The sequence below is a fragment of the Salmo salar genome, chromosome ssa14 (assembly GCF_905237065.1).
Source record: "Salmo salar chromosome ssa14, Ssal_v3.1, whole genome shotgun sequence".
Classification (NCBI taxonomy): Eukaryota; Metazoa; Chordata; class Actinopteri; order Salmoniformes; family Salmonidae; genus Salmo; species Salmo salar.
In genome coordinates this window covers 25,890,696-25,914,586 of record NC_059455.1, presented here as the reverse complement: position 1 = coordinate 25,914,586, position 23,891 = coordinate 25,890,696, and the positions used below count along the sequence as shown (strand labels likewise).

Genomic DNA, 23,891 nt, shown 5'->3' with positions numbered 1-23,891 from the left:
ATTAACAGTATATTTGCTTGAATTGAAAGCGCAGCCTGAGAATTACTGCATGTGAGCCCAACAGACAACCAAAGAATACTGTCGGGCCAAGAAAATCTAGGAGGACAGTGGGGACAGACAGTGAAACATATAGACCTCTGAGAGGGTTTCTGAGAACAAAATAATGGTTGTAAAACGTTCACTAGCTGCCATCTCTTAAAGAGGAAATATCATGTCAGATATTTTCAAAATAGGCAACAGATTGATGTTTGAAAATTGCATTGCTTGTTCTTCGCCACACAAAATGTGCATAGCATGAGACATATTTTCAACAGTAACTTAAACATACTGCATAAAAACATAGTGTAGAAAATAAATAAATAAAAATACATTAACTCCCTTCAATCTTGTACTGTATATCTGACATTTTGTCATTTCAAAATGATTTCAGGAACATCTTACTGAGTATATTAGAAATTGTTATACATTTCCTGTATATCTTACAGCCTTCCAATTTTATAATGGCAACTATAAATGCACTCACTATACATTCCAGAATCTTAATTTTCCAAGGAAAGGAACATGAGATAAAGTGAACAGATTGGATCAGAAACATAAGTCATGTAAGTACAGTAGTATTTAATGTAAGTTTCTGGTGTCTCTCTTCTAATATCAAACTATAACGATGCACATGAAAAGATAGGACATAAACAATTATTGAATTGGTCTGCAATCAACTCGGTTATAGGCTTATGTCTGTGTGACAGTGGCATGTTGTCATATACAGTGTTTTCATGTTAAGGCATGGCATTTGCAGACTATAACAGCTGTCATATCCTATTATGATAAAGTCGCTATAGCATATGTGCATTAAATGTCAACATGAGGGTAAATTAATAAAGCAACCCTGTGGGGTCTGTCCTAAAGGGTGTGGCATGGCAACCTGGAACTGACAAAAGACACTCCAACATGACGTCCATTTTGAGTCAATTACATTTTCATCATGTCATAGCATATATGGCTATGGGCAAGGGTAGCCATACAGGCATAAACTGAAACAAAATCAAACATGTTAACTCTGCTAAAACACAAGCGGTAACAGGTCAACAGCATTGTATGCTACTGTATTTCTTCCAGCAAAAACTATATTTGCAAGTGGTGTTACATTTATAAACATTTAAAAATAGAATCGATTTTTGTTTGAATAGTGGTATACATATTTCAGGTGAATTTACTAAGTGTTAAATCCTTACAAGTGCAACAAATATTCAGGAAGAATAAGATCCAGTACAATCTAAACACAATACCCGCAAATGTACTTCAAATCATCTCTCTCTTGGTGTTTGAAAATTCTAACAAAAAACTTCAATATGTCATGTTGTGTTTTCCATGCTTGAAAAAAATCATGTAAAAAACACATGAAAATATATTTTTTTAAACTTCCAAAATAATGTGTGGTGTTATTCACAGTCTACCATATACAGATGAAACAAATATATTTTGTGATAATGAAACATTCATAATATCCTGACTGAAGTGTGTTGAAACAAGAGAAAACGCACCTCATGTAAACATCAAATGGTTCTCAAAATCAAGAGGGGAAAAATACGTTTTCACATGGAGCACATCAAAACAGTTATTCTTCTGATCAGACATTGGTGATAAAGTGGGTTTCTTCACCTCCCTTCACTCTAATGACTTACAGTGAAACTGTGGTTTGTGTTAATTTCCCAATCAACATCAAGGTTTACATCAATTCCACATATTTAGCGATAACACATTGTTTTGAATTTAGTTACAGTGCAGTATAACAACTAATATCCTTAGAATCCTCAAACAGTCATTTTGAAATTGTGGGAGGGTCTTGCTATACTTTTGAATCTCTCTTGATACACTGCTCAAAAAAATAAAGGGAACACTTAAACAACACATCCTAGATCTGAATGAAAGAAATAATCTTATTAAGTACTTTTTTCTTTACATAGTTGAATGTGCTAACAACAAAATCACACAAAAATAATCAATGGAAATCCAATTTATCAACCCATGGAGGTCTGGATTTGGAGTCACACTCAAAATTAAAGTGGAAAACCACACTACAGGCTGATCCAACTTTGATGTAATGTCCTTAAAACAAGTCAAAATGAGGCTCAGTAGTGTGTGTGGCCTCCACGTGCCTGTATGACCTCCCTACAACGCCTGGGCATGCTCCTGATGAGGTGGAGGATGGTCTCCTGAGGGATCTCCTCCCAGACCTGGACTAAAGCATCCGCCAACTCCTGGACAGTCTGTGGTGCAACGTGGTGTTGGTGGATGGAGTGAGACATGATGTCCCAGATGTGCTCAATTGGATTCAGGTCTGGGGAACGGGCGGGCAAGTCCATAGCATCAATGCCTTCCTCTTGCAGGAACTGCTGACACACTCCAGCCACATGAGGTCTAGCATTGTCTTGCATTAGGAGGAACCCAGGGCCAACCGCACCAGCATATGGTCTCACAAGGGGTCTGAGGATCTCATCTCCGTACCTAATGGCAGTCAGGCTACCTCTGGCGAGCACATGGAGGGCTGTGCGGCCCCCCAAAGAAATGCCACCCCACACCATGACTGACCCACCGCCAAACCGGTCATGCTGGAGGATGTTGCAGGCAGCAGAACGTTCTCCAGGGCGTCTCCAGACTCTGTCACGTCTGTCACGTGCTCAGTGTGAACCTGCTTTCATCTGTGAAGAGCACAGGGTGCCAGTGGCGAAATTGCCAATCTTGGTGTTCTCTGGCAAATGCCAAACGTCCTGCACGGTGTTGGGCTGTAAGCACAACCCCCACCTGTGGACGTCGGGCCCTCATACCACCCTCATGGAGTCTGTTTCTGACCGTTTGAGCAGACACATGCACATTTCTGGCCTGCTGGAGGTCATTTTGCAGGGCTCTGGCAGTGCTCCTCCTGCTCCTCCTTGCACAAAGGCGGAGGTAGCGGTGCTGCTGCTGGGTTGTTGCCCTCCTACGGCCTCTTCCACGTCTCCTGATGTACTGGCCTGTCTCCTGGTAGCGCCTCCATGCTCTGGACACTACGCTGACAGACACAGCAAACCTTCTTGCCACAGCTCGCATTGATGTGCCATCCTGGATGAGCTGCACTACCTGAGCCACTTGTGTGGGTTGTAGACTCCGTCTCATGCTACCACTAGAGTGAAAACAACGCCAGCATTCAAAAGTGACCAAAACATCAGCCAGGAAGCATAGGAACTGAGAAGTGGTCTGTGGTCCCCACCTGCAGAACCACTCCTTTATTGGGGGTGTCTTGCTTATTGACTATAATTTCCACCTGTTGTCTATTCCATTTGCACAACAGCATGTGAAATTTATTGTCAATCAGTGTTGCTTCCTAAGTGGACAGTTTGATTTCACAGAAGTGTGATTGACTTGGAGTTACATTGTGTTGTTTAAGTGTTCCCTTTATTTTTTTGTGCAGTGTATATCACAATGTTCACAAAATCTTGGTAAAAATTATTTATTTTAAGTTCTTTATGGACAGTATGCTTTGGTTATTCTTTTAGTAGTAATACCCTTCAGCAGCCATTTTGTCCTTGAGAGATGATGATGAGCCAGTCCTTTGCTGATGTCCTATCCTGGGATAATCCTAGTCGCAGCAGTATTTGAAGTGGAATTGCTGAAGTTGGAACACAACGTTTTGATATAATGTTGGTTGTAGTGGTCCTTCACTTGACAGTTTTTGAGGCATTTTTCTCCCTCTTATAATGTGAATTGAGGGATTTCTTTAGTGATAATTGTGGTTGTGATTGGTGATAGATTATGTGACAATGCTAGCTGAGGCTGTTGGTGCAGAGATGGACTAGCCGATTCGTTGGTGTGATTTGTTGAGTCAAGGCCCTGAGTACTGTTATAGGCTGAGGTCAAATAAGAGCTATTGCATACAGCTTGGTTACTTTATGCAATATCCCCTTAACAAAGGTACATTGTAACAGGTGAGTAATGCATGCGGTGGTGGTTGGCTTTTCCTTTTGCTTGTACACTGTACATAGATTGTTAAAAAAGAGAAACGTACAGTCCTCTGGCTGTTGTCTTGAAATGTACAGTAAAAAGGGAGTGTTGCATACAGTAGAATCCCCGGTCCTGAGGCACAGGATCCGACAGTAAGATCTTGACTGCTTTCCAAATGGAACCCTATTCCCTAGTGCAGGGTTCCGCACGTGATTTTATTTACATGGACATAAAAGACTAAAAACACCAGCAAATCAGCTCCAAGTAATTTTAACTTTGAAAATCTGTTCCAAAGTATTCCCACGCATAATAGAGAGATATTGTGATCATATACAAATGTAAGCAAGGCTTGAAGTGATTGTTTTAGTGAAATATTATATCTGTTTGGGATTCTTGCGGTCAATTTGCAGTCTACAAATTATTTGTAATTACAGTATGCTTCTGCCCCCTGACCATCCGCTCAAGAAAAAATTGTCCACAGGCTGAATCTAGTTGATGATCCCTGCCCTAGTGCAATACTAAGGGCACTATATAGGTAATAGGGTCCCATTTGGGATGCACAACGTCTTTCTCCTTCACTCAAGGCCAAAGGTGCTGGTCTCCTCCACCGCGATAAGCAGTTTATCATAGAGCATGGTGTAGGAAAGGTACGGAGGGAGATCCAGCCGGTTGAAGCATGTGTGTGCCCTGGAAGATCATCAGCATTAGACAACCACATCAACAGAATAGTTTTTCGCCAAATGCGTTGTATGTGAAAGTTATGCAGGGGTTTGAAGGATAACATAATTAGGAAAGTTGGAATCCAAAGCATGTACAGACCTATAATAGCAGAATTTAATCATACAATTATAGTCTTGGGTAAAGAGTTTACTGTATATTACCTGGGTAGAGCGGTGATCTTGCCCCACTTCTCGATACAGAAGCGTCGCAGGCCATTGCTGCCCCGTAGTGCGGTGAAGCCCTCATAGGGAACACTGGAGGTGCCCGTCACAAACTGCAGCAGACGCAGCCTCTGCTCATTGTTGAAGCGCTCCACTGCCCCCCAGAACCACCGGATCACTATGTGGCTGTCATGGTAGCCTGCAATGGAGAAGGCCAACGGAGGTGGTAGCTGGTCCCATACCGGATGTGCAGTAGCCAACTCCTTTCTTGTTGCAATGCCATAGAAAAGTTGGCTACAGCATATACAGTTTAGGACCAGGGGCTACAGGGGGGCTGGTTCAACAAGGGAATGTGGCCTGTGTGTTCAGTCCATCTAACAAGATTGACAATTAAATGTGCACCTTATATCACATACAGTTGAAGTCGGAAATTTACATACAATTAGGTTGGAGTCATTAAAACTCGTTTTTCAACCGCTCCACAAAATTCTTGTCAACAAACTATAGTGTTGGCAAGTCAGTTAGGACATCTACTTTGTGCATGACACAAGTCATTTTTCCAACAATTGTTTACAGACAGATTATTTCACTTATAATTCACTGTATCACAATTCCAGTGGGTCAGAAGTTTACATATACTAAGTTGACTGTGCCTTTAAACAGCTTGGAAAATTCCAGAAAATTATGTCATGGCTTTAGAAGCTTCTGATAGGCAAATTGACATAATTTGAGTCAATTGGAGGTGTACCTGTGGATGTATTTCAAGGCCTACCTTCAAACTCTGTGCCTCTTTGCTTGACATCATGGGGAAATCAGCCAAGACCTCAGAAAAAAAATTGTAGACCTCCACAAGTCTGGTTCATCCTTGGGAGCAATTTCCAAACACCGCCTCCCGGGTGGCGCAGTGGTCTAAGGCACTGCATCGCAGTGCTAGCTGTGCTACCAGAGATTCTGGGTTCGAGCCCAGGCTCTGCCACAGCCGGCCGTGGGGTGACCCACAATTGGCCCAGCGTCGTCCGGGTTAGGGAGGGTTTGGCTGGCAGGGATATCCTTGTCTCATCGCGGACTAGCGACTCCTGTGGCGGGCCGGGCGCAGTGCAGGCTGACCAGGTCACTAGGTGTACGGTGTTTCCTCCGACACATTGGTGTGGCTGGCTTCCGGGTTGGATGTGCGTTGTGTCAAAAAGCAGTGCGGCTTGGCTTGGTTGGGTTGTGTTTCGGAGGATGCATGGCTCTCGACCTTCACTTCTCCCGAGTCCGTACGGGAGTTGCAGCGATGAGACAAGACCGTAACTACCAATTGGATACCATGAAATCCAAACGCCTGAAGGTACCACGTTCATCTGTACCGACAATAGTACGCAAGTATCAACACCATGGGACCACGCAGCTGTCAAACCGCACAGGATGGAGACATGTTCTGTCTCCTAGAGATGAACGTACTTTTGTGCGAAAAGTGCAAATCAATCCCAGAACAACAGCAAGGTGCTGAAGATGCTGGAGGAAACAGTTACAAAAGTATGTATATCCACAGTAAAACGAGTCCAATATCAACATAACCTGAAAGGCCGCTCAGCAATGAAGAAGCCACTGCCCCAAAGCCGCCATAAAAAAGCCAGTTTGCAACTGCACATGGGGACACAAATCGTACTTTTTGGAGAAATGTCATCTGGTCTGATGAAACAAAAATAGAACTGTTTGGCCATAATGACCATCGTTATGTTTGGAGGAAAAAGGGGGATGCTTGCAAGCCGAAGAACACCATCCCAACCATGAAGCACGCGAGTGGCAACATCATGTTGTGGGGCTGCTTTGCTGCAGGAGGGACTGGTGCACTTCACAAAATAGATGGCATCATGAGGTAGTTATGTGGATATATTGAAGCAATATCTCAAGAAATCAGGATGTTGAAGCTTGGTCGCAAATGGGTTGTCAAAATGGACAATGACCCCAAGCATACTTCCAAAGTTGTGGCAAAACTGCTTAAGGACAACAAAGTCAAGGTATTGGAGTGGCCATCACAAAGCCCTGACCTCAATCCTATAGAACATTTGTGGGCAGAACCGAAAACGCATGTGCGAGCAAGGAGGGCTACAAACCTGACTCAGTTACACCAGCTCTGTCAGGAGGAATGGGACAAAATTCACCCAACTTATTGTGGGAAGCTTGTGGAAGCCTACCTGAAATGTTTGACCCAAGTTAAACAATTTAAAGGCAATGCTACCAAATACTAATTGAGTGTATGTAAACTTCTGACCCACTGGGAATGTGATTAAAGAAATAAAAGCTGAAAAAATAATTCTCTCTACTATTATTCTGCCATTTCACATTCTTAAAATAAAGTGGTGATCCAAACTGATCTAAGACAGGGAATTTTTACTATGATTAAATGTCAGGAATTGTGAAAAACTGAGTTTAAATGTATTTGGCTTGTCACGTCCTGACCAGCAGAGGGAGTAGTTGTTTAGTATTTTGGTCAGGACGTGGCAGAGGGATGTTTGTTTTGTATGGTGGGGGTTTTGTGTGTGTTGTAGAGGGGTGTTTGATTTATGTGTTCCTGGGTTTTGGGTGTATGTTCTAGGTTAGTATGTTCTAGGTTGTATTTCTGCAGTCTGTCTAGTTTAGGTTTTCTATGTTTAGGTTTGGGTGCTGGACTCTCACGCAGGTGTTTCTCGTTGCCTCTGATTGAGAGTCCTATATATGGGTAATTGTTTGGTGTTGTGGGAGATTGTTTCTTGTTTTGCGTGTGTGAGCATGACAAGACTGTTTTGTTGTTTGTGAGTTCTTTGTTTGTTATTTTGGTGTTCTCTTGGTTGAATATAAATACAAGATGGGCATCCACATTCCTGCTGCGTTTTGGTCCTCCATTCCCGACGACAACCGTTACATGGCTATGGTGTATGTAAACTTCACAAACACATATTACCCATAAAAACATGTTGGGCTAGATTCCCGTACCCACTACATTCACCATAGTCCTAGACTGTTTAAAAAAAATGTATTTAACGTTTATTTCACTAGGCATGTTCATTGAAGATTCTCCATTAGTTAATGTCCAGTGATGTGCTTCACTGCAGTCTGCTCACCTCCTCTATACTCTGTGTTGTTCCTCCAGTCGTTGAGGTCTATCTCAGCTGTCCCAGCAATGACCAGCTCCAACTCTCTGGCATCGAACACTGACACCAGCCGTGAGTCCACCACCTGGAGAAATATTGCAGGAACATAGAACATTAAAAACGATGTAGGAGTGTACATACTGTATGTGACTCGTTTCAGGTAACCAGGCGTATGTCGCACATCACTACTTCACAGGAGAGGCATTTGAACATTGCCACCCGGGCCTGCCGGTGTAACTGCTTTCTGACTGTACACTGTACCGCATGATTGTAGCGGGTTTACTAACGCGTTAGTTCTAGTAGCTATGTTGACTATGACGTGACAACGATGTAGGCTGTGTGTAGCGGTCATGATATGAAGGTTTGGTTTTTCGCCTGGTCACAGTCAGCTGATGTGTTGTGCACTGAAGTCCACAAGCGAAGGGAAAAGGTGAGAGGAGGAGAGCGCGTAGATAGTTGCGAGAATGAATTATATATATACAATGAGCAAAGTGGTCATGCTGTTTTTATTTGGATGCTATGAAAGTGAACTGTGTTTGCGTTTGATCAGGGGTGGATTTATTTTTTCCGATTCTGTTGAAAAACATTTCTTAAATGGTAGCAAACAGAATGAAATGGGGATAAAAAAATACAAACATTTGTCCAATAGAAACTCACATTTGCAACTGCTGGACTAATGATTACACCCTAGATCAGCTAGATGCAGGCAAGAGTGTGCAAGGCGGTATTGAATGTGTAAATGTCTTTCACCTTGATTACTAAAGATTCTCTTGACCTGTGCACCTACGTTGTAAACTTTAATTCATAGGCTATACTGTAGGTTGTAGCAACCTCATGATGGGTACAAGGAAAATATGAGTATCATGTAGTAGCCTAAATCTATCGATGTTTCATTGAGCTGGGCGAATGGAATATGAATGACAGCCATCCAATATGCTGTAATAGAAATAAGGCCATGCTAATAAAATAAATAATCATACTCCCTCGGCACTGACTGCCACTCGTGTAGATAATCCTTTCTACCGCGGCTTTTTTGAAAGATATCATGAAGAAGTACAAAAGCGTTGCTACTGCTCTCCACTTTCTGGAAGAAGATTGTGCCATGCTGACTCTCTCTGACTCTGAAAATGAATCAGATGATGAGGAAATCCCTGATGTAGGTAAAACCATTTTCATTGAATCAGATATTGTAGAGTCTTCTGATGACAGTGATTGGGGGGAAAAAATCTGTGGAATTCCCGATGGAAACAGAGTATGATGGCTAAGGAGATGTTAAAAGTTCTGCTGTTCAATTGCAAATATGCGGAGGGAGTCGAAAAGAGAACACAGAAGGCTGTTGTATGAAACAATTGTCTCCGAATTTCATCTTCAAACTAAGGGCAACCATGACATCTGACAGAGAGGGGGAAGCGTTCATCCATGTATACAAGTAAGAGTCAAGCTAGCTACATTTTCAGATATTATATGTTTCTAATTTTGTCAGCAAGTCCTTTTCACTGCAAGTTAAAGCGTACTGTTAGCTGGCTGGCTGGCTCGCTAGGTAATGTTACATGTATGATCTGTGTAGTAATATTATTTGCATCTCAGAAATCTATTTGCATTGCAGGTTATAGCCTAATGTTAGCTAGCTATGCATGGTGGCTAGCTATGACAATCGGTATGGGTTGATATTATTTCCACATTCAAAACAACTGGGAACTCGGGAAATCTCAGACGTACAACTTCAGTGCGTTCAAGACAACTGGGAAAAATCATTTTGAACTGTCATCCAACACGGAATTCCAAGTAGGGAACCCGGGCGTCTTTCTAGAGCCCTGACTTTCCGACCTGAAGATCACTGATGTCATGATTTGACCTTGTATTTTTTCAAGTTCCCAGTTGTCTTGAAAGCACCATTAGGTTCATTGTTAATGTTAGCTACCTGATAAGATGGTGCCGGAGAAGAAGGCTGACGTTTTACGTGCCCCCAGCAGATTGTTTTGTTGTTCATTTATTCGTGTTGATTGTAACTTATTTTTTTACTTATTTTGTACATAATGTTGATGCTACCGTCTCTTATGACCGAAAATAACTTCTAGACATCAGGACTGCGATTACTCACTAGCAGAATCCTTTTTTTCCTTTCATGACTCTGACGAGTCCGACGCGAAGGATATACTGCTTCCTCGAGAACAGGCCCCGATCCCCATGATGTGCGTGAAGAGGAGGCGAAGAAAGACGGGCCGAAGGTCGGGCTGCCTTCTGAGAATTCGTAGGTGATCGAATAAACCCCCACTTCCCTCCATTCTGCTAGCAAACGTGCAATCTTTGGAGAATAAAATCGACAAGTTACGCGGAAGATTAAACTACCAATGGGACATTAAAAACTGTAACATCTTATGCCTCACGGAGTCGTGGCTGAACAACGACAATATCAACATACAGCTGGCTGGTTATGCGATGTACCGGCAGGATAAAACAGCGATGTCTGGTAAGACAAGGGGCGGCGGACTATGTATTTTTGTAAACAACAGCTGATGCATGATAACTAAAGAATTCTTGAGCTATTGCTTGCCTGAAGTAGAGTATCTCATGATAAGCTGTAGACCACACTACCTACCGAGAAAGTTTTCATCTGTATTTTTTGTAGCTGTTTACATACCACCACAGTCAGAGGCTGGCACTAAGACAGCATTGAATGAGCTGTATTCCGCCATAAGCAAACAAGAAAACGCTCACCCAGAGGCGGTGGCGCTCCAAGTAGCCAGGGGCTTTAATGAAGGGAAACTGAAATCCGTTTTTATCAAATTTCTATCAGCATGTTAAATGTCCAACCAGAGGAAAAAAAACTCTGGACCAACTATACTCCACACACAGAGACGCATACAAAGCTCTCCCTCACCCTCCATTTGGAAAATCTGACCATAATTCTATCCTCCTGATTCCTGCTTACAGCAAAAATTAAAGCAGGAAGCACCAGTGACTAGATCAATAAAAACGTGGTCAGAGGAAGCAGATGTTAAACTACAGGACTGTTTTGCTAGCACAGACTGGAATATGTTCCAGGATTCCTCCGATGGCATTGAGGAATACACCACGTCAGTCATGACGTCGTCCCCACAGTGACCGTACGTACATACCAGAAGCCATGGATTACAGGCAGCATCCGCACTGAGCTAAAGGTTAGAGCTACAGCTTTCAAGGAGCGGAACTCTAACCCGGACGTTTATAAGACGTTTATAAGAAATCCCGCTATGCCCTCCGACAAACCATCAAACATGCAATGCGTCAATACAGGACTAAGATCGAATCGTACTATGCCGGCTCTGACGCTCGTCGGATGTTGCATGGCTTGCAAACCATTACAGACTACAAAGGGAAGCACAGCCGAGAGCTGGCCAGTGACACAAGCCTACCAGACGAGCTAAACTACTTCTAAAATCACTTCAAGGCAAACAACACTGAAACATGCATGAGAGCACCAGCTGTTCCGGAAGACTGTTTGATCAAGCTCTCCACAGCCAATGTGAGTAAAACCTTTAAACAGGTCAACATTCACAAGGCCGCAGGGCCAGACAGATTACCAGGACGTGTACTGTGAGCATGCGCTGACCAACTGGTAAGTGTCTTCACTGATATTTTCAACCTCTCCCTGTCCGAGTCTGTAATACCAAGATGTTTTAAGCAGACCACCATAGTCTCTATACCCAAGAACTCTAAGGTAACCTGCCTAAATGACTACCAACCTGTAGCACTCACGTCTGTAGACATGAAGTGCTTTGACAGGCTGGTCATGGCTCACATCAACACCATCATCCCAGAAACCCTAGACCCACCCCAATTTGCATACCGCCCCAACAGATCCACCGAGGATGCAATCACTATTGCACCACACACTGCCCTTTCCCACCTGGATAAAAGGAACACCTATGTGAGAACGCTATTCATTGACTACAGCTCAGCATTCAACACCATAATGCCCTCAAAGCTCATAAATAAGCTAAGGACCCTGAGACTAAATACCTCCCTCTGCAACTGGATCCAGGACTTCCTGATGGGCCGCCCCCAGGTGGTAAGTGTAGGTAACAACACATCTGCCACGCTGATCCTCTACACAGGAGCCCCTCAGGGGTGCGTGCTCAGTCCCCTCCTGTACTCCCTGTTCACTCATGACTGCATGGCCAGGCACGACTCCAACACCATCATTAAATTTACAGATGACATAACACTAGAAGGCCTGATCACCGACAACAACAACAACAACATAGCCTATAGGGAGGAGGTCAGAGACCTGGCAGTGTGGTGCCAGGTTAACAACCTCTCTCTCACCGTGATCAAGACTACAGGAAAAAGAGGACCGAGCACGCCCCCATTCTCATTGCCAGGGATGCAGTAGAGCAGGTTGAGAGCTTAAAGTTCCTTGGTGTCCACATCACCAACAAACTAACATGGTCCAAGCACACAAAGACAGTTGTGAAGAGGGCACAACAAAACCTATTCCCCCTCAAGAGACTCAAAAATATTTGTCATGGGTCCCCAGATCCTCAAAAGGTTCTACAGCTGCACCATCGAGAGCATCCTGACTGGTTGCACCACTGCCACAACTGCTCGGCCTCCGACCGCAAGGCACTACTGAGGGTATTGCGAATGGCCCAGTACATCACTGGGGCCAAGCTTCCTGCCTTCCAGGACCTCTATACCAGGCGGTGTCAGAGGAAGGCCCTAAAAATTGTCAATGACTCCAGCCACCCTACTCATGGACTGTTCTCTCTGCTACCGCACAGCAAGTGGTACCGGAGCGCCAAGTCTAGGTCCAAAGGGCTTCTAAACAGCTTCTACCCCCAAGCCATAAGACTCCTGAACATCTAGTCAAATGGCTTCCCAGACTATTTGCAGTGCCCCCCTCTTTACACCACTTCTACTCTGTTGTCATCTATGCATAGTCACTATAATAACTCTACCTACATGTACATACTACCTCAACTAACCGGTGCCCCCCCTGTATATAGTCTCGCTATTGTTATTTTACTGCTGCTCTTTAAGTACTTGTTACTTTTATTCTTATCCAGATTTTTTTACAGTGTATTGTTGGTTAGGGGCTCATAAGTAAGCATTTCACTGTAAGGTCTACACCTGTTGTATTCAGCGCATGACACCAATACATTTGATTTGATTTTTGAAGCTACATGTCTAAACAAAAGACTCCCCTTTGTCAGATGATTAGATGACCCATCAAGTTAGCCAGTTGTGTCTAGGGGTGATTACGGTCATCTATTGTATTTCCTGAACATGTGTACATGTCTAGACCAGGTATTCCCCCAGGGGTACGTGCAATGCCGTCGGGGGTACATCAAATAATAATGTGATTTTGACTTTTTTTCTCACATTTTCACACAGTCCATTTATATTTTCCAACAGGGCTATACATTTAGGCAAGTTTTTTTTCCCGCCTGAGTAGCCTCGTTTCACTGCCAAAATAAAAATTTAACCATCTAGTGTTCAGCGAAATAACAACACAATGTTAAATACAGGTAGCCTAGTCAAATAATTAACATCCAATCACATTAACCGTTACTCTCTCGTGTGAATTCCACTAACGGTCCGTATGTAGCCAAACGTAGCTGCTGCTCATGTTGGTATCTGTACTGATGGCTCAAAAGTCATGACAGGGAGACGTAGTGGAGTGGTAACGCGCGTGCAAGCAGTTGCTCCTGACGTCACTTGGGTACACTGCAGCATCCACTGAGAGGCTCTTGCTGCCAAGGGAATGCCTGACAGCTTGAAAGATCTTTTGGATGCTACAGTGAAAATGGTTAACTTTATTAAAGGAAGGCCCCAGAACTCTCATTTATTTTCTGCACTATGCAATGATATGTGTAGCAACCATGTAATGCTTTTACAACAAGCTTTTACAACAAGAAGTGCACTGGTTATCAAGGGGCAAAGTATTGACACGTTTTTTTTTTTTTTAGAGACGAGCATAAAGTTATCTTTAATGACCATAATTTTCACTTGTCTGACCGCTTGCATGATGACGAGTTTCTCACACAACTGGCCTATCTGGGTGATGTTTTTTCTCGCCTGAATGGTCTGAATCTAGGATTACAAGGACTCTCCGCAACTATTTTCAATGTGCGGGACAAAATTGAGGCTATGATTAAGAAGTTGTAGCTCTTCTCTGTCTGCATTAACAAGGACAATACACAGGTCTTTCCATCATTGTATGATTTTTTTGTGTGCAAATGAACTCAAGCTTACGGACAATGTCAAATGTGATATAGCGAAGCACCTGAGTGAGTTGGGTGCTCAATTACGCAGGTACTTTCCAGAAACGGATGACACAAACAACTGGATTCGTTATCCCATTCATACCCTGCCTCCAGTACACTTTCCGATATCTGAATAAGAGAGCCTCATCAAAATTGCAACAAGTGGTTCTGTGAAAATTGAATTTAATCAGAAGCCACTACCAGATTTCTGGATTGGGCTGCGCTCAGAGTATCCTGCCTTGGCAAATCGCGCTGTTAAGACACTGATGCCCTTTGCAACCACGTACCTATGTGAGAGTGGATTCTCGGTCCTCACTAGCATGAAAATTAAATACAGGCACAGACTGTGTGTGGAAAATAATTTAAGACTCCAATACAACCCTACATTGCAGAGTTATGTGCATCCTTTCAAGCACACCCTTCTCATTAACCTGTGGTGAGTTATTCAGAATTTTCAATGAACAAATAAGGTTTAATATGTAAGATGGTTAAATAAAGAGCAAAATTATTGATTATTATTATTTGTGCCCTGGTCCTATAAGAGCTCTTTGTCACTTCCCATGAGCCGGGTTGTGACAAAAACTCACACTCATTCTTATGTTTTATAAATGTATTGTATAGTGTGTGTGTGTGTGTGGCAGGTTTACAATGATGGCAAAAAACTAAATTGTGTTGTGCGCTGACCCTGGTGCTAGAGGGGGTACGCAGCTGGAGGTTGAATGTTTGAAGGGGTACGGGACTATTAAAAAGTTTGGAAACCACTGGTCTAGACAATAGTGACCCATCTACTCAGCTAGATGTGGCTGGGGGGTGGTTATAGCATTTCTTTCACACGACCCATCAATTTAGACAAGTGTGTCTGGGTAAGAATCATTTAATATTTATAAAATATTTATCTGGGCACTTTCTATTTTTGATATTGCTACTATGCAAATATGCAAGTAACCATTTCACTGTACCGTTTACACCTTTTGTATCCTGTGCATGTGACAAATAAACTTAGATTTTATTTGATATAGTCTGTGTTTGTCAGAGACGGTAATTTGAAGAACAACATGACCTGCACCAAAGTCAGATTAGGATATAGGCCAAGGAATAGATAGTGTATTTTTGCTACTTCTTTCACCATTGCTATTCTTAAAATCTTTGGTAGTTTACTACACTACCTTACTCACTCTGTTTAGCACATGGTCTCAAATGTGAATCCTTAAAGACATGGGTGCGGCTAAGTCTTAAGGGTGTGTGAAGAAGAGCTCTCCAGTAGGTGTACCAAAACATTCAAGGGCCATTTTCTCAAAAGTAGGGTTACAAGTTTATTAACTTTCAAAGCAGAATTACTTTCCCATTGTTCCTCAACTGCAGTGTATGATATACCATTTTCTAGCTCTGAGTTTCTACTTTTATCCAATATAAAAAACACAATTTCAAATAATTGTTTCGAATATGTAACCCGAGCCGGTCGGGTCACATATTTAGACACATTGCTCCCATCATTGATTTGTTGATTTCATTTGACAGTCATGTTCTATTGTATTCTAAGAAACTTTAAGAAATCATATTTGAATTACAAAGTGAAAAACCTCTTAAATCATAGCAAGGCTGGAAAAACAATAAACCAAATTGGAAATATTGGGGGGAAATCATGCCATGGCCAATGGTTGTTGCCCTGAGAGTGTTTGCTCTACCTCATAGAAGCCTCTGACCAGTGCCTCTGTCTGCTGGACCACTCCTCTCTCCACCCTCCACTTCACCATGCGTTCAATGTACTCCTTCTTATTCTTCTCTGTCACATTAATGTGGGCCCCTCCAGACTTCAGCTCTCTCTCTGTTACCTGCCCACAAAGAGAGTAATATCCATATAACAATACAGACAAATCTTACAATGGAAAAGTCCCCATGAAAGTGTACAGTATACTGAAGTATATACACTGTAAAAAAATAACATGTTATACAGTGCTTCAGCTTGCTATGGGTTTATGTGTTTAGACACTGTACGTATTAGTACTTCACACATACCTGTCCGAAGACTTCCTCATTCACAGTGAAGGTAAGGTCCAGCACGTCAGTGATGTCATTGTCTTTCATCCACTGTAGACTCTGATGGAACTCCTCATCTAGATACTCCAGATCACTCAGGTCAGTGGCTCTGCACAGGTAAACATATTTATCTCACACATGAACTTCTGTGGGGTTCACTAGCTATTACTGCACAAAGCAATCCATATTACAGTCTTAAAGTCAATTAAGGGGAGTGATTAACGCACTCACTAGCCTGACGTACATTTGCTTTGTGAGTAAATGTAAAGAATGCTGATTCTGTCAGTTGTTGTAGCCTATCATCATCCTATCTGGAGAGACTTGTATTTAGTTATCACGCTAGAAAGTCAATCTGGGTTGACTGTGTTAAGTCTAAAACTACTGGCAACATTTATGCCTGATTGCGCACTAATCATTCTGGATAATTTTTCTTTCAATTCAGACAGACAAATGTAACAGTATAGCTTCCGTCCCTCTCCTCGCCCCAACCTGGGCTTGAACCAGGGGCCCTCTGCACACATCAACAACTGTCACCCACGAAGCATCGTTACCCATCGCGCCCTTGCAGAGCAAGGGGAACAACTACTTCAGGTCTCAGAGCGAGTGACGTCACCCAATTGAAACGCTATTAGCACGCACCACCGCTAACTAACTAGCCATTTCAAATCGGTTACACTCACCCCCCTTTTGACCTCCTCCTTTTCTGCAGCAACCAGTGATCCGGGTCAACAGCATCAATGTAACAGTATAGCTTCCGTCCCTCTCCTCGCCCCAACCTGGGCTTGAACCAGGGACCCTCTGCACACATCAACAACTGACACCCATGAAGCATCGTTACCCATCGCGCCACAAAAGCCGCGGCCCTTGCAGAGCAAGGGGAACAAGTACTTCAGGTCTCAGAGCGAGTGACGTCACCCGATTCAAACGCTATTAGCGCGCACCACCGCTAACTAACTAGCCATTTCACATCGGTTACACACAGACAGGCGGGCGTGCGGGCAGACAAACTCACAGTCTGAGGAGAGCCTTGTAAAAGGGCCGTGTGAAGAAGGCATCCAGGAGATACTGGTGGATCAACGCCAGTCCCAAAATACGCCCACTAAACCGGAACCTGCACAAAAACACACAGAGACAGGTCTCACACACAATTACAAATCCAATGCAATGAAATTGTTTAGGTCTCATCACATGAGACTTCCATGAAACCCATTCATTTTCTGTCTCCAATAAGTAAACAAATAAGAACAAGCCCATGGTCATGTTCATTAGGACAATGGAAAACACTTGAAAAAGCTTTGCAACAGAACACAAAAAGAGTGTTTCTTATTTGACAAGTCAAGGTCGTCCCTCCCAGTTAGTCAGTTGTCTTCCCTTTGGTGCCTAATGAACACAACCCAGGTTTCATGAGTTTGAAGGAAGTTTAAACACAGGACGAACAGATGCTCTCCTCACCATTCCAGATGGTTCTCTACGAAGGCGGACATGGGGCTGATCTGGACGGTGTACGTGTCGTTGGCTGAGTACTCAAACAGGCCATAGTAGGGGTTGAACAGCTCCTGAGACAGCAGGAAGAAGAACTCTCTGGATGGCCCACTGTAGTCCAGCCTGACGGCGTGGGAAGAGAAGAGACCAGAGTTATGTCAGTAGCAGTCAGTGATGCCAGAAGAATGAAACAGACATGCACTATCCTCTATATCGCCCAAAAACTAGCAGTTCATTCTTTAAAAGACGAGAGGGGGTTCTTTCTTGACACATGCATTACTTTTTCAAGTAACTGAATTGAATTCAATAATTGTAAAGACATGCACTTTCATGCAATGGTTGAACTCTACGGATCAAAGTCCCTCTTTGTTGTAATGTCTGTGTTCAAGTCAATAGAAGCAGCTTTGGCTTACCCCTCCTCTCCTATGAAGGTGATGTAGAGCTTATTCCTCTGTAGTTCCTTGCGTGAGTAGGCCATGACCTGGTTAAAGGTACCCTCCAACAGGTGGTCTCTCCGGACAATAAGCCTGGAACACAACAACATCATAGGATGCTGAGCAACACAGACATGGATATACAATATGGTGCTAATTTGCACACACAACCCTAAAGTTTCTTAGAAACAGTAGGGTTGTATAGAGCTGTAACTACATAAAAAGGTGTGAGTGATCATGTTGCTGGACAGTTTTCCTTACTTGATTTTTCCTGGACCCTGGCCATAGCCTTTAGCCTCCAGTTTCCTGTAGAAGTTGCGTAGCTTGGCCTCAAAGTCTCTCCGGTACGGGGCAGGTGCTCTCGCTCTCGACATTCCTGTTGACAAGCGCATTCATTCCATGACATGACACACAGACCACACCAGGATAACCATCTGTGACGTTTTTATTTGACCAATTCTTGTGAATTAACCAAATGTTCTTGTGTGTACATTTTCAACCCACTATCTCTCCATTTGTCATTAGTGCAAACCCACCTGGAGAACTCTGTGGTGAAGACCCAGGTGAACAACGAGGAGAGAAGCTGAAGCCAGGATGGAAGGAGGGTGGAACATATGACATGATTTCCTCTTCAAACAAGCTGTATAGAGAACCAAAAAGTTACAAAAATGAAAATAATTACAATACTACAACACAAAACAAATGTGTTTCAGGGGTAATATGAACAGTTGCATCCTACCTCAGTAGTATCACCAGGTCTGCATCACATGCCAGTTTCTCCAGTCTTTGGGTGCCCTCTGTTCTGATGTAGTGGATCTTTTCCCTGCAAGCACACATGACACTATAATCTGGACTAGACTGGGTAGGTGTGTTTTATCAAACCTGACATAGAATAACTTTATAATCCTTATTACTGTGTAACTATTCCTATAATTACAGTGTAACAAGTACTCATTATTACTCCGTACTTAGGGTTACTTCAGGGTTAGGGTTGTGGTTGAGGCTGGGGTTAGGGTTGAACCGAGATGTGGACATGAAGCTAGGGTTAAGGTCAGGGTTAAGGTTGAGGCTTGTGTTAGGGTTGAACCAGGATGTGGACATGAAGCTAGGGTTAAGGTTGAGGCTTGTGTTAGGGTTGAACCAGGATATGGACATGAAGCTAGGTTTAGGGTTGTGGTTGAGGTTGGGGTTAGGGTTGTACCAGGATGTGGATATGAAGCTAGGGTTAGGGTTATGGTTGAGGCTTGGGTTAGGGTTGAACCAGGATGTGAACATAACGCTAGGGTTAGGGGTAAGGTTAGGGTTACTGCTATAAGTAATAATGAGTAATTACAAGACTTGTTACACTGTAATTACATGAGTAGTTACACAGTAATAAGGGCACTAATGTAAGGCGTTACCCTTTATTTTTCCCAAAGGAACCAATACAGTGGTGAGTGAGAAATATTCACATTCTCTGAATCTACAAGGTCCTTATTTGAAAAACAAATCCAATTCATCCCCCAGTGGTATCTACCTCAGGGAATGGTTCCTGGACAGGGCTGGCTGGCGCTCTGTTAGAATTTCTAATATTCCAGGCTGACGCAGGAAGACCACTATCTTCTCATTATAAGCTGTGAGTGGAAGGAAGACATTGAGTTCAGAAGACAGTTAGACTTACGCAACAGAAACTATATGGTAAATGTGAATTATGACTGTGTTCTTTGTGTATGTACAGTACACACCTTGTGGCACTGGGTCTGGGGGATGCTGACTTCGTATTGCTGCCACCACACTGTTCCCTGGCCGTGACAACAAGGCCACACCTCGACTACGGGAGACCTCAGAGGCCTGAAAAAATACATATGAAAAAAGGATCAGTTATAAACAAGCAAATACATCAATTCCATATTTCCATCATTCTAATACATGAATGGCCCCAATTAAACAGTTACTACACTTAAAAACAAGGAAATGTCTTCTGTGTGCTGTGTCCTGACCTCTCCTGCGCTGTAGCTGCGTAGTCTCTGCAGGTGCTGCCTGTGGGTCAGGTGGTTGGGCAGGCAACCGTTCTGCAGGGGGATTCTGGGGTCAATGAACGTGGTCGCCCGGCTGTTGTGGTCCACAAAGAAGTTCTGGACCAAAGAGAAGATGTTACAGGTAAAAACTTACCAAAGTTAGAAACACAAATCTAAACACTGCTAGATCTGAAGGCAAATACCAAATCAATAGAATCATTAGTATACTTATTCAGACCACCCCACCCCCTCCTTTTTCCCACATATTTTCCATCTTTCAACCAAGGTACAATCAGCCCTTATGTGAATAGGTGGGTGAGTTATCTGTGGATGAACTGAGGATCTTTGTCTCTGCACCTTTCCCTGAGGGTCAGTCTTGATCTCCCAGCCCCGGGGCAGTTCCAGCTGGGCGTCAGAGAAGCGGTTGAGGAAGGTGACCAGGTCTCTGTTGTGCTGGTACCTCTCAAGGTTACGAGCATCTCTACGAATCTTCAGGATCATGTGCTTCAGGCACGTACTGCTGGTGAACATGCGATAGGCCCCCTGAGAAGAGAAGAAGAGCTCGGCATGACCATGGAAACTAGAAACACCATATGCAACCAATCTGAACCAAAATGGAAGAATATTCAGCATCTGTTACTGAAGACTACAATATGTTACTAAGCATTGATATTGCTGTTCAAAGGGAAATTATGCTTATTTGTCAGATGAGCCATGCTGACTGTGTAGAGTTATAAACGTCCACTGGGGAGACAGCGACTCACATAGTTGGCGTGGAGGACAGTGAAGAACTCTGGGTGTGTGATGAACTTCACCGCTGGGCTCTGTAGCAGAGCTGTGATTTTCTGACTGTTGACTGGAGATGATGACGATGAGGAGGAGCTGTCTCTTCTAAGCTCTACACACACAGACCAGGAGAAAATAAAGGTTAAATTCACTGAATGGTGACTGTCATGTACAATGTTGTATGTATGTAGTACTTTGATAAGTCTCTCACTAAACAGGATCTGTGTAGACCCATTAGTTTTACAAAGCAAGACTACACTTAAATTGCACATCAGCTTATTGCATTCTGTAATTGTGACATTGTGGTGTGGTCCTACTCACCATTAGCCATTGGAGGAGAGTCAGTCTCACTGCTGTTGTTGTTGAGGCTTGTTCTCTCACTCCTGCTTCTGCTTCCTTCATTCTCACTCCTGTCTGTGGCCATGGTCCTCTGGATGCTCTGGTACCTGACAAACACACCAGCACACATTTACCAAACATCCAGAAATCAGAGCAGCGCTGCCTGCATATAGACCAATTCTTTAAGATTGCAAGAAACCAGTGAACACGACTTATCATATACTATCTCTTATCTGAGTACGTTTACATGCACAGTAATAATTTGATTCTAAACTGACTATGGCAGTAGGCAGATTATGCAGTAATCATGTAAACACCTTACTCTGCTTATCTTAATATGCATAAGGTCAACATCGAAGTAAACATACGCAGATTAAAACACCTGGTTTTCTGAGCAATCTTTAGAATTATTAGGACATGTTAACACCTTCATCCGTGTTCCAGCCGTGTATTTGATCTGTGTATGGGCTAGCACCAGCCGAGCGAGCCTCCCTCTTTAGCATGAGTGAAGTGAGTTCGGAAACAACTGAATGTATGCGTCTTAGAAGTAGTTTTCACATGCAAACTTTATATGTCCAAACTCAGAATCAAATATGCTTCCCAAAAATAACATGTACGCTGTGGTAGAACGTTTATTTTGATTGGTGATTTTCTGCATTTATCAGAGTGCCTTCAGTAGCCTGATTTCAGATCTGACCATGTAAACAGGATTATGAGGGAAATCGTTCTTCTTACAAAGCATGTATAAACATTTTAATAGAACTATTATATTAATCTGACTATCAACAATAATTGCATTATTGTGTGCATGTAACCATACTCATTGAGTTTATGCAGTCAAATCCAGCTTGAAATGTCATAATTTGTCTGCCAGTAATATTTAGTGCAGATTCTTAATTGCCCGTAAAGGGATAAAATACAGTTGTATTCCATTGACTATTGACTTTTGTTATTGAATTCAATGTTAATTCATCCAGAGAAGAGGGTCAGAACTCAATCTTATACTCACAAAGCCCCAGAGAGAAAGGAATTGAATTTGAGACCATTGATCAATGGATTATACCACCATAATAGTCTTCTACACATGTGAAGTCTGACAATGAAAAAGATCTCTGACACAGCCCCGACACTGTCCACTGCTCATGCTTCCAATTGGACACGCTTCTCATTCCAGACACATACAGCGAATTCCACCAGCGCAGCAATAACCATTTAAATGAATTTCTCCTCCATCGCTTTCTGTCTCCCCAATCCCGTTAAGAGATTTCATGCACTGCAGTTGTATAATAACACTTATGCAATAACACTTATTCACAGCCTGTTCTGCACATTTCTCATTTGATTTTTACTGTCAAGTAATTCTTTCTCCATCCAAAATATCTCAGGCATTTGATGGAGAGTTCTTCTAGTAATGGCTCTAATATAAGCCCCCACAAAAATCACACCTTACAAAGCAAGCAGCCACAGCACATACCAAATGTTCAGCACACAAAATATTTTGGTATCAAAGAGATTCAATAATTTCATCTTAATACAAAACTCCCCAATACTCATAAAGAACTGAACCTATGAAAATCATCCAAAAAACAAAGAGGCTTTACATTCTTCCTACAACCACCAAATGGCCCTATATAATGTATGTTTTCAGTTGAGCTTTTTGAACATAAAATGAAGAAACAATCCCAAAAGTATCGTAGTGACTACAAAAAAAGTGTAGTGACTACAACATGACTACAGAACTGTGTTTTAGACACTGTCTCCCTAGCTCTCTTCTCTTTCTTACCCTCTACCCCTTCACTCACCTTCTATTGAGCTGTTCCATCTGCTGAACAGATCCGGACCGCCTCATGCCGTCGGGCGTGGCTGCTGAAGTGGGTCTCTGCCACGTGGTGGTCCTGTTGATGTGGTCCACATAGAACACACGACCATGGCTGTCCACACGTGCCTCCCAGTCTACACACACACACACACACACACACACACACACACACACACACACACATAAGCAAACAAGAAAATGCACATCTAGAGGCGGCACTCCTAGTGGCCAGTGATTTTAATGCAAGGAAACTAAAATCGGTCTTACCTCATTTTTACCAGCATGTCACCTAGAGGTGAAAAACTCTAGATCACCTTTACTCCACACATAGAAACGTATACAAGGCTCACCCTCGCCTCCATTTGGCAAATCTGAAATCTGACCATAACTCTATCCTCCTGATTCCTACTTACAAGCAAGAACTCAAACAGGAAGTACCAGTGATGCGCTCAATACAGAAGTGGTCCAATGAAGCAGATGCTTAGCTACAGGACTGTTTCGCTAGCACAGATGGGAATATGTTCCGGGACTCATCCAATAACATTGAGGAGTTTACCACATCAGTCACCGGCTTCGTTAATAAGTGCATCGACAACATCATCCCCACAGTGATTGTATGTACAATATTAGTCAAAAGTTTGTACACACCTACTCATTTAAGGGTTTTTCTTTATTTTGATCGTAGCGGGATTTCTTATAAGTGTCTGGATTAGTGTCCAGCTCCTTGAAAGCGGTAGCTCTAGACTTTAGCTCAGTGGGGATGTTGCCTGTAAT

General features: G+C 42.9%; 1 protein-coding gene across 1 annotated transcript in view; it reads right to left on the bottom strand.

The window, feature by feature from the left end:
• Positions 1-3,262: 3,262 nt before the first annotated feature.
• The window catches only part of LOC106569213 (E3 ubiquitin-protein ligase HECW1), a 62,441-nt gene continuing 41,812 nt past the window's right edge, over positions 3,263-23,891 (bottom strand). The window contains exons 11-28 of the mRNA XM_014140349.2: positions 23,101-23,251; positions 21,281-21,405; positions 20,938-21,071; positions 20,531-20,716; positions 20,156-20,290; positions 19,901-20,006; positions 19,693-19,789; positions 18,916-18,999; positions 18,713-18,816; positions 18,438-18,552; positions 18,156-18,269; positions 17,713-17,865; positions 17,273-17,371; positions 16,240-16,369; positions 15,909-16,055; positions 7,946-8,060; positions 4,860-5,058; positions 3,263-4,665 (exon numbers count right to left, since the gene is read on the bottom strand). Coding sequence (XP_013995824.2) covers positions 4,554-4,665; positions 4,860-5,058; positions 7,946-8,060; positions 15,909-16,055; positions 16,240-16,369; positions 17,273-17,371; positions 17,713-17,865; positions 18,156-18,269; positions 18,438-18,552; positions 18,713-18,816; positions 18,916-18,999; positions 19,693-19,789; positions 19,901-20,006; positions 20,156-20,290; positions 20,531-20,716; positions 20,938-21,071; positions 21,281-21,405; positions 23,101-23,251 — 2,306 coding nt within the window. The 3' untranslated portion in view covers positions 3,263-4,553. The remainder of the gene's footprint in view (positions 4,666-4,859; positions 5,059-7,945; positions 8,061-15,908; positions 16,056-16,239; positions 16,370-17,272; positions 17,372-17,712; positions 17,866-18,155; positions 18,270-18,437; positions 18,553-18,712; positions 18,817-18,915; positions 19,000-19,692; positions 19,790-19,900; positions 20,007-20,155; positions 20,291-20,530; positions 20,717-20,937; positions 21,072-21,280; positions 21,406-23,100; positions 23,252-23,891) is intronic.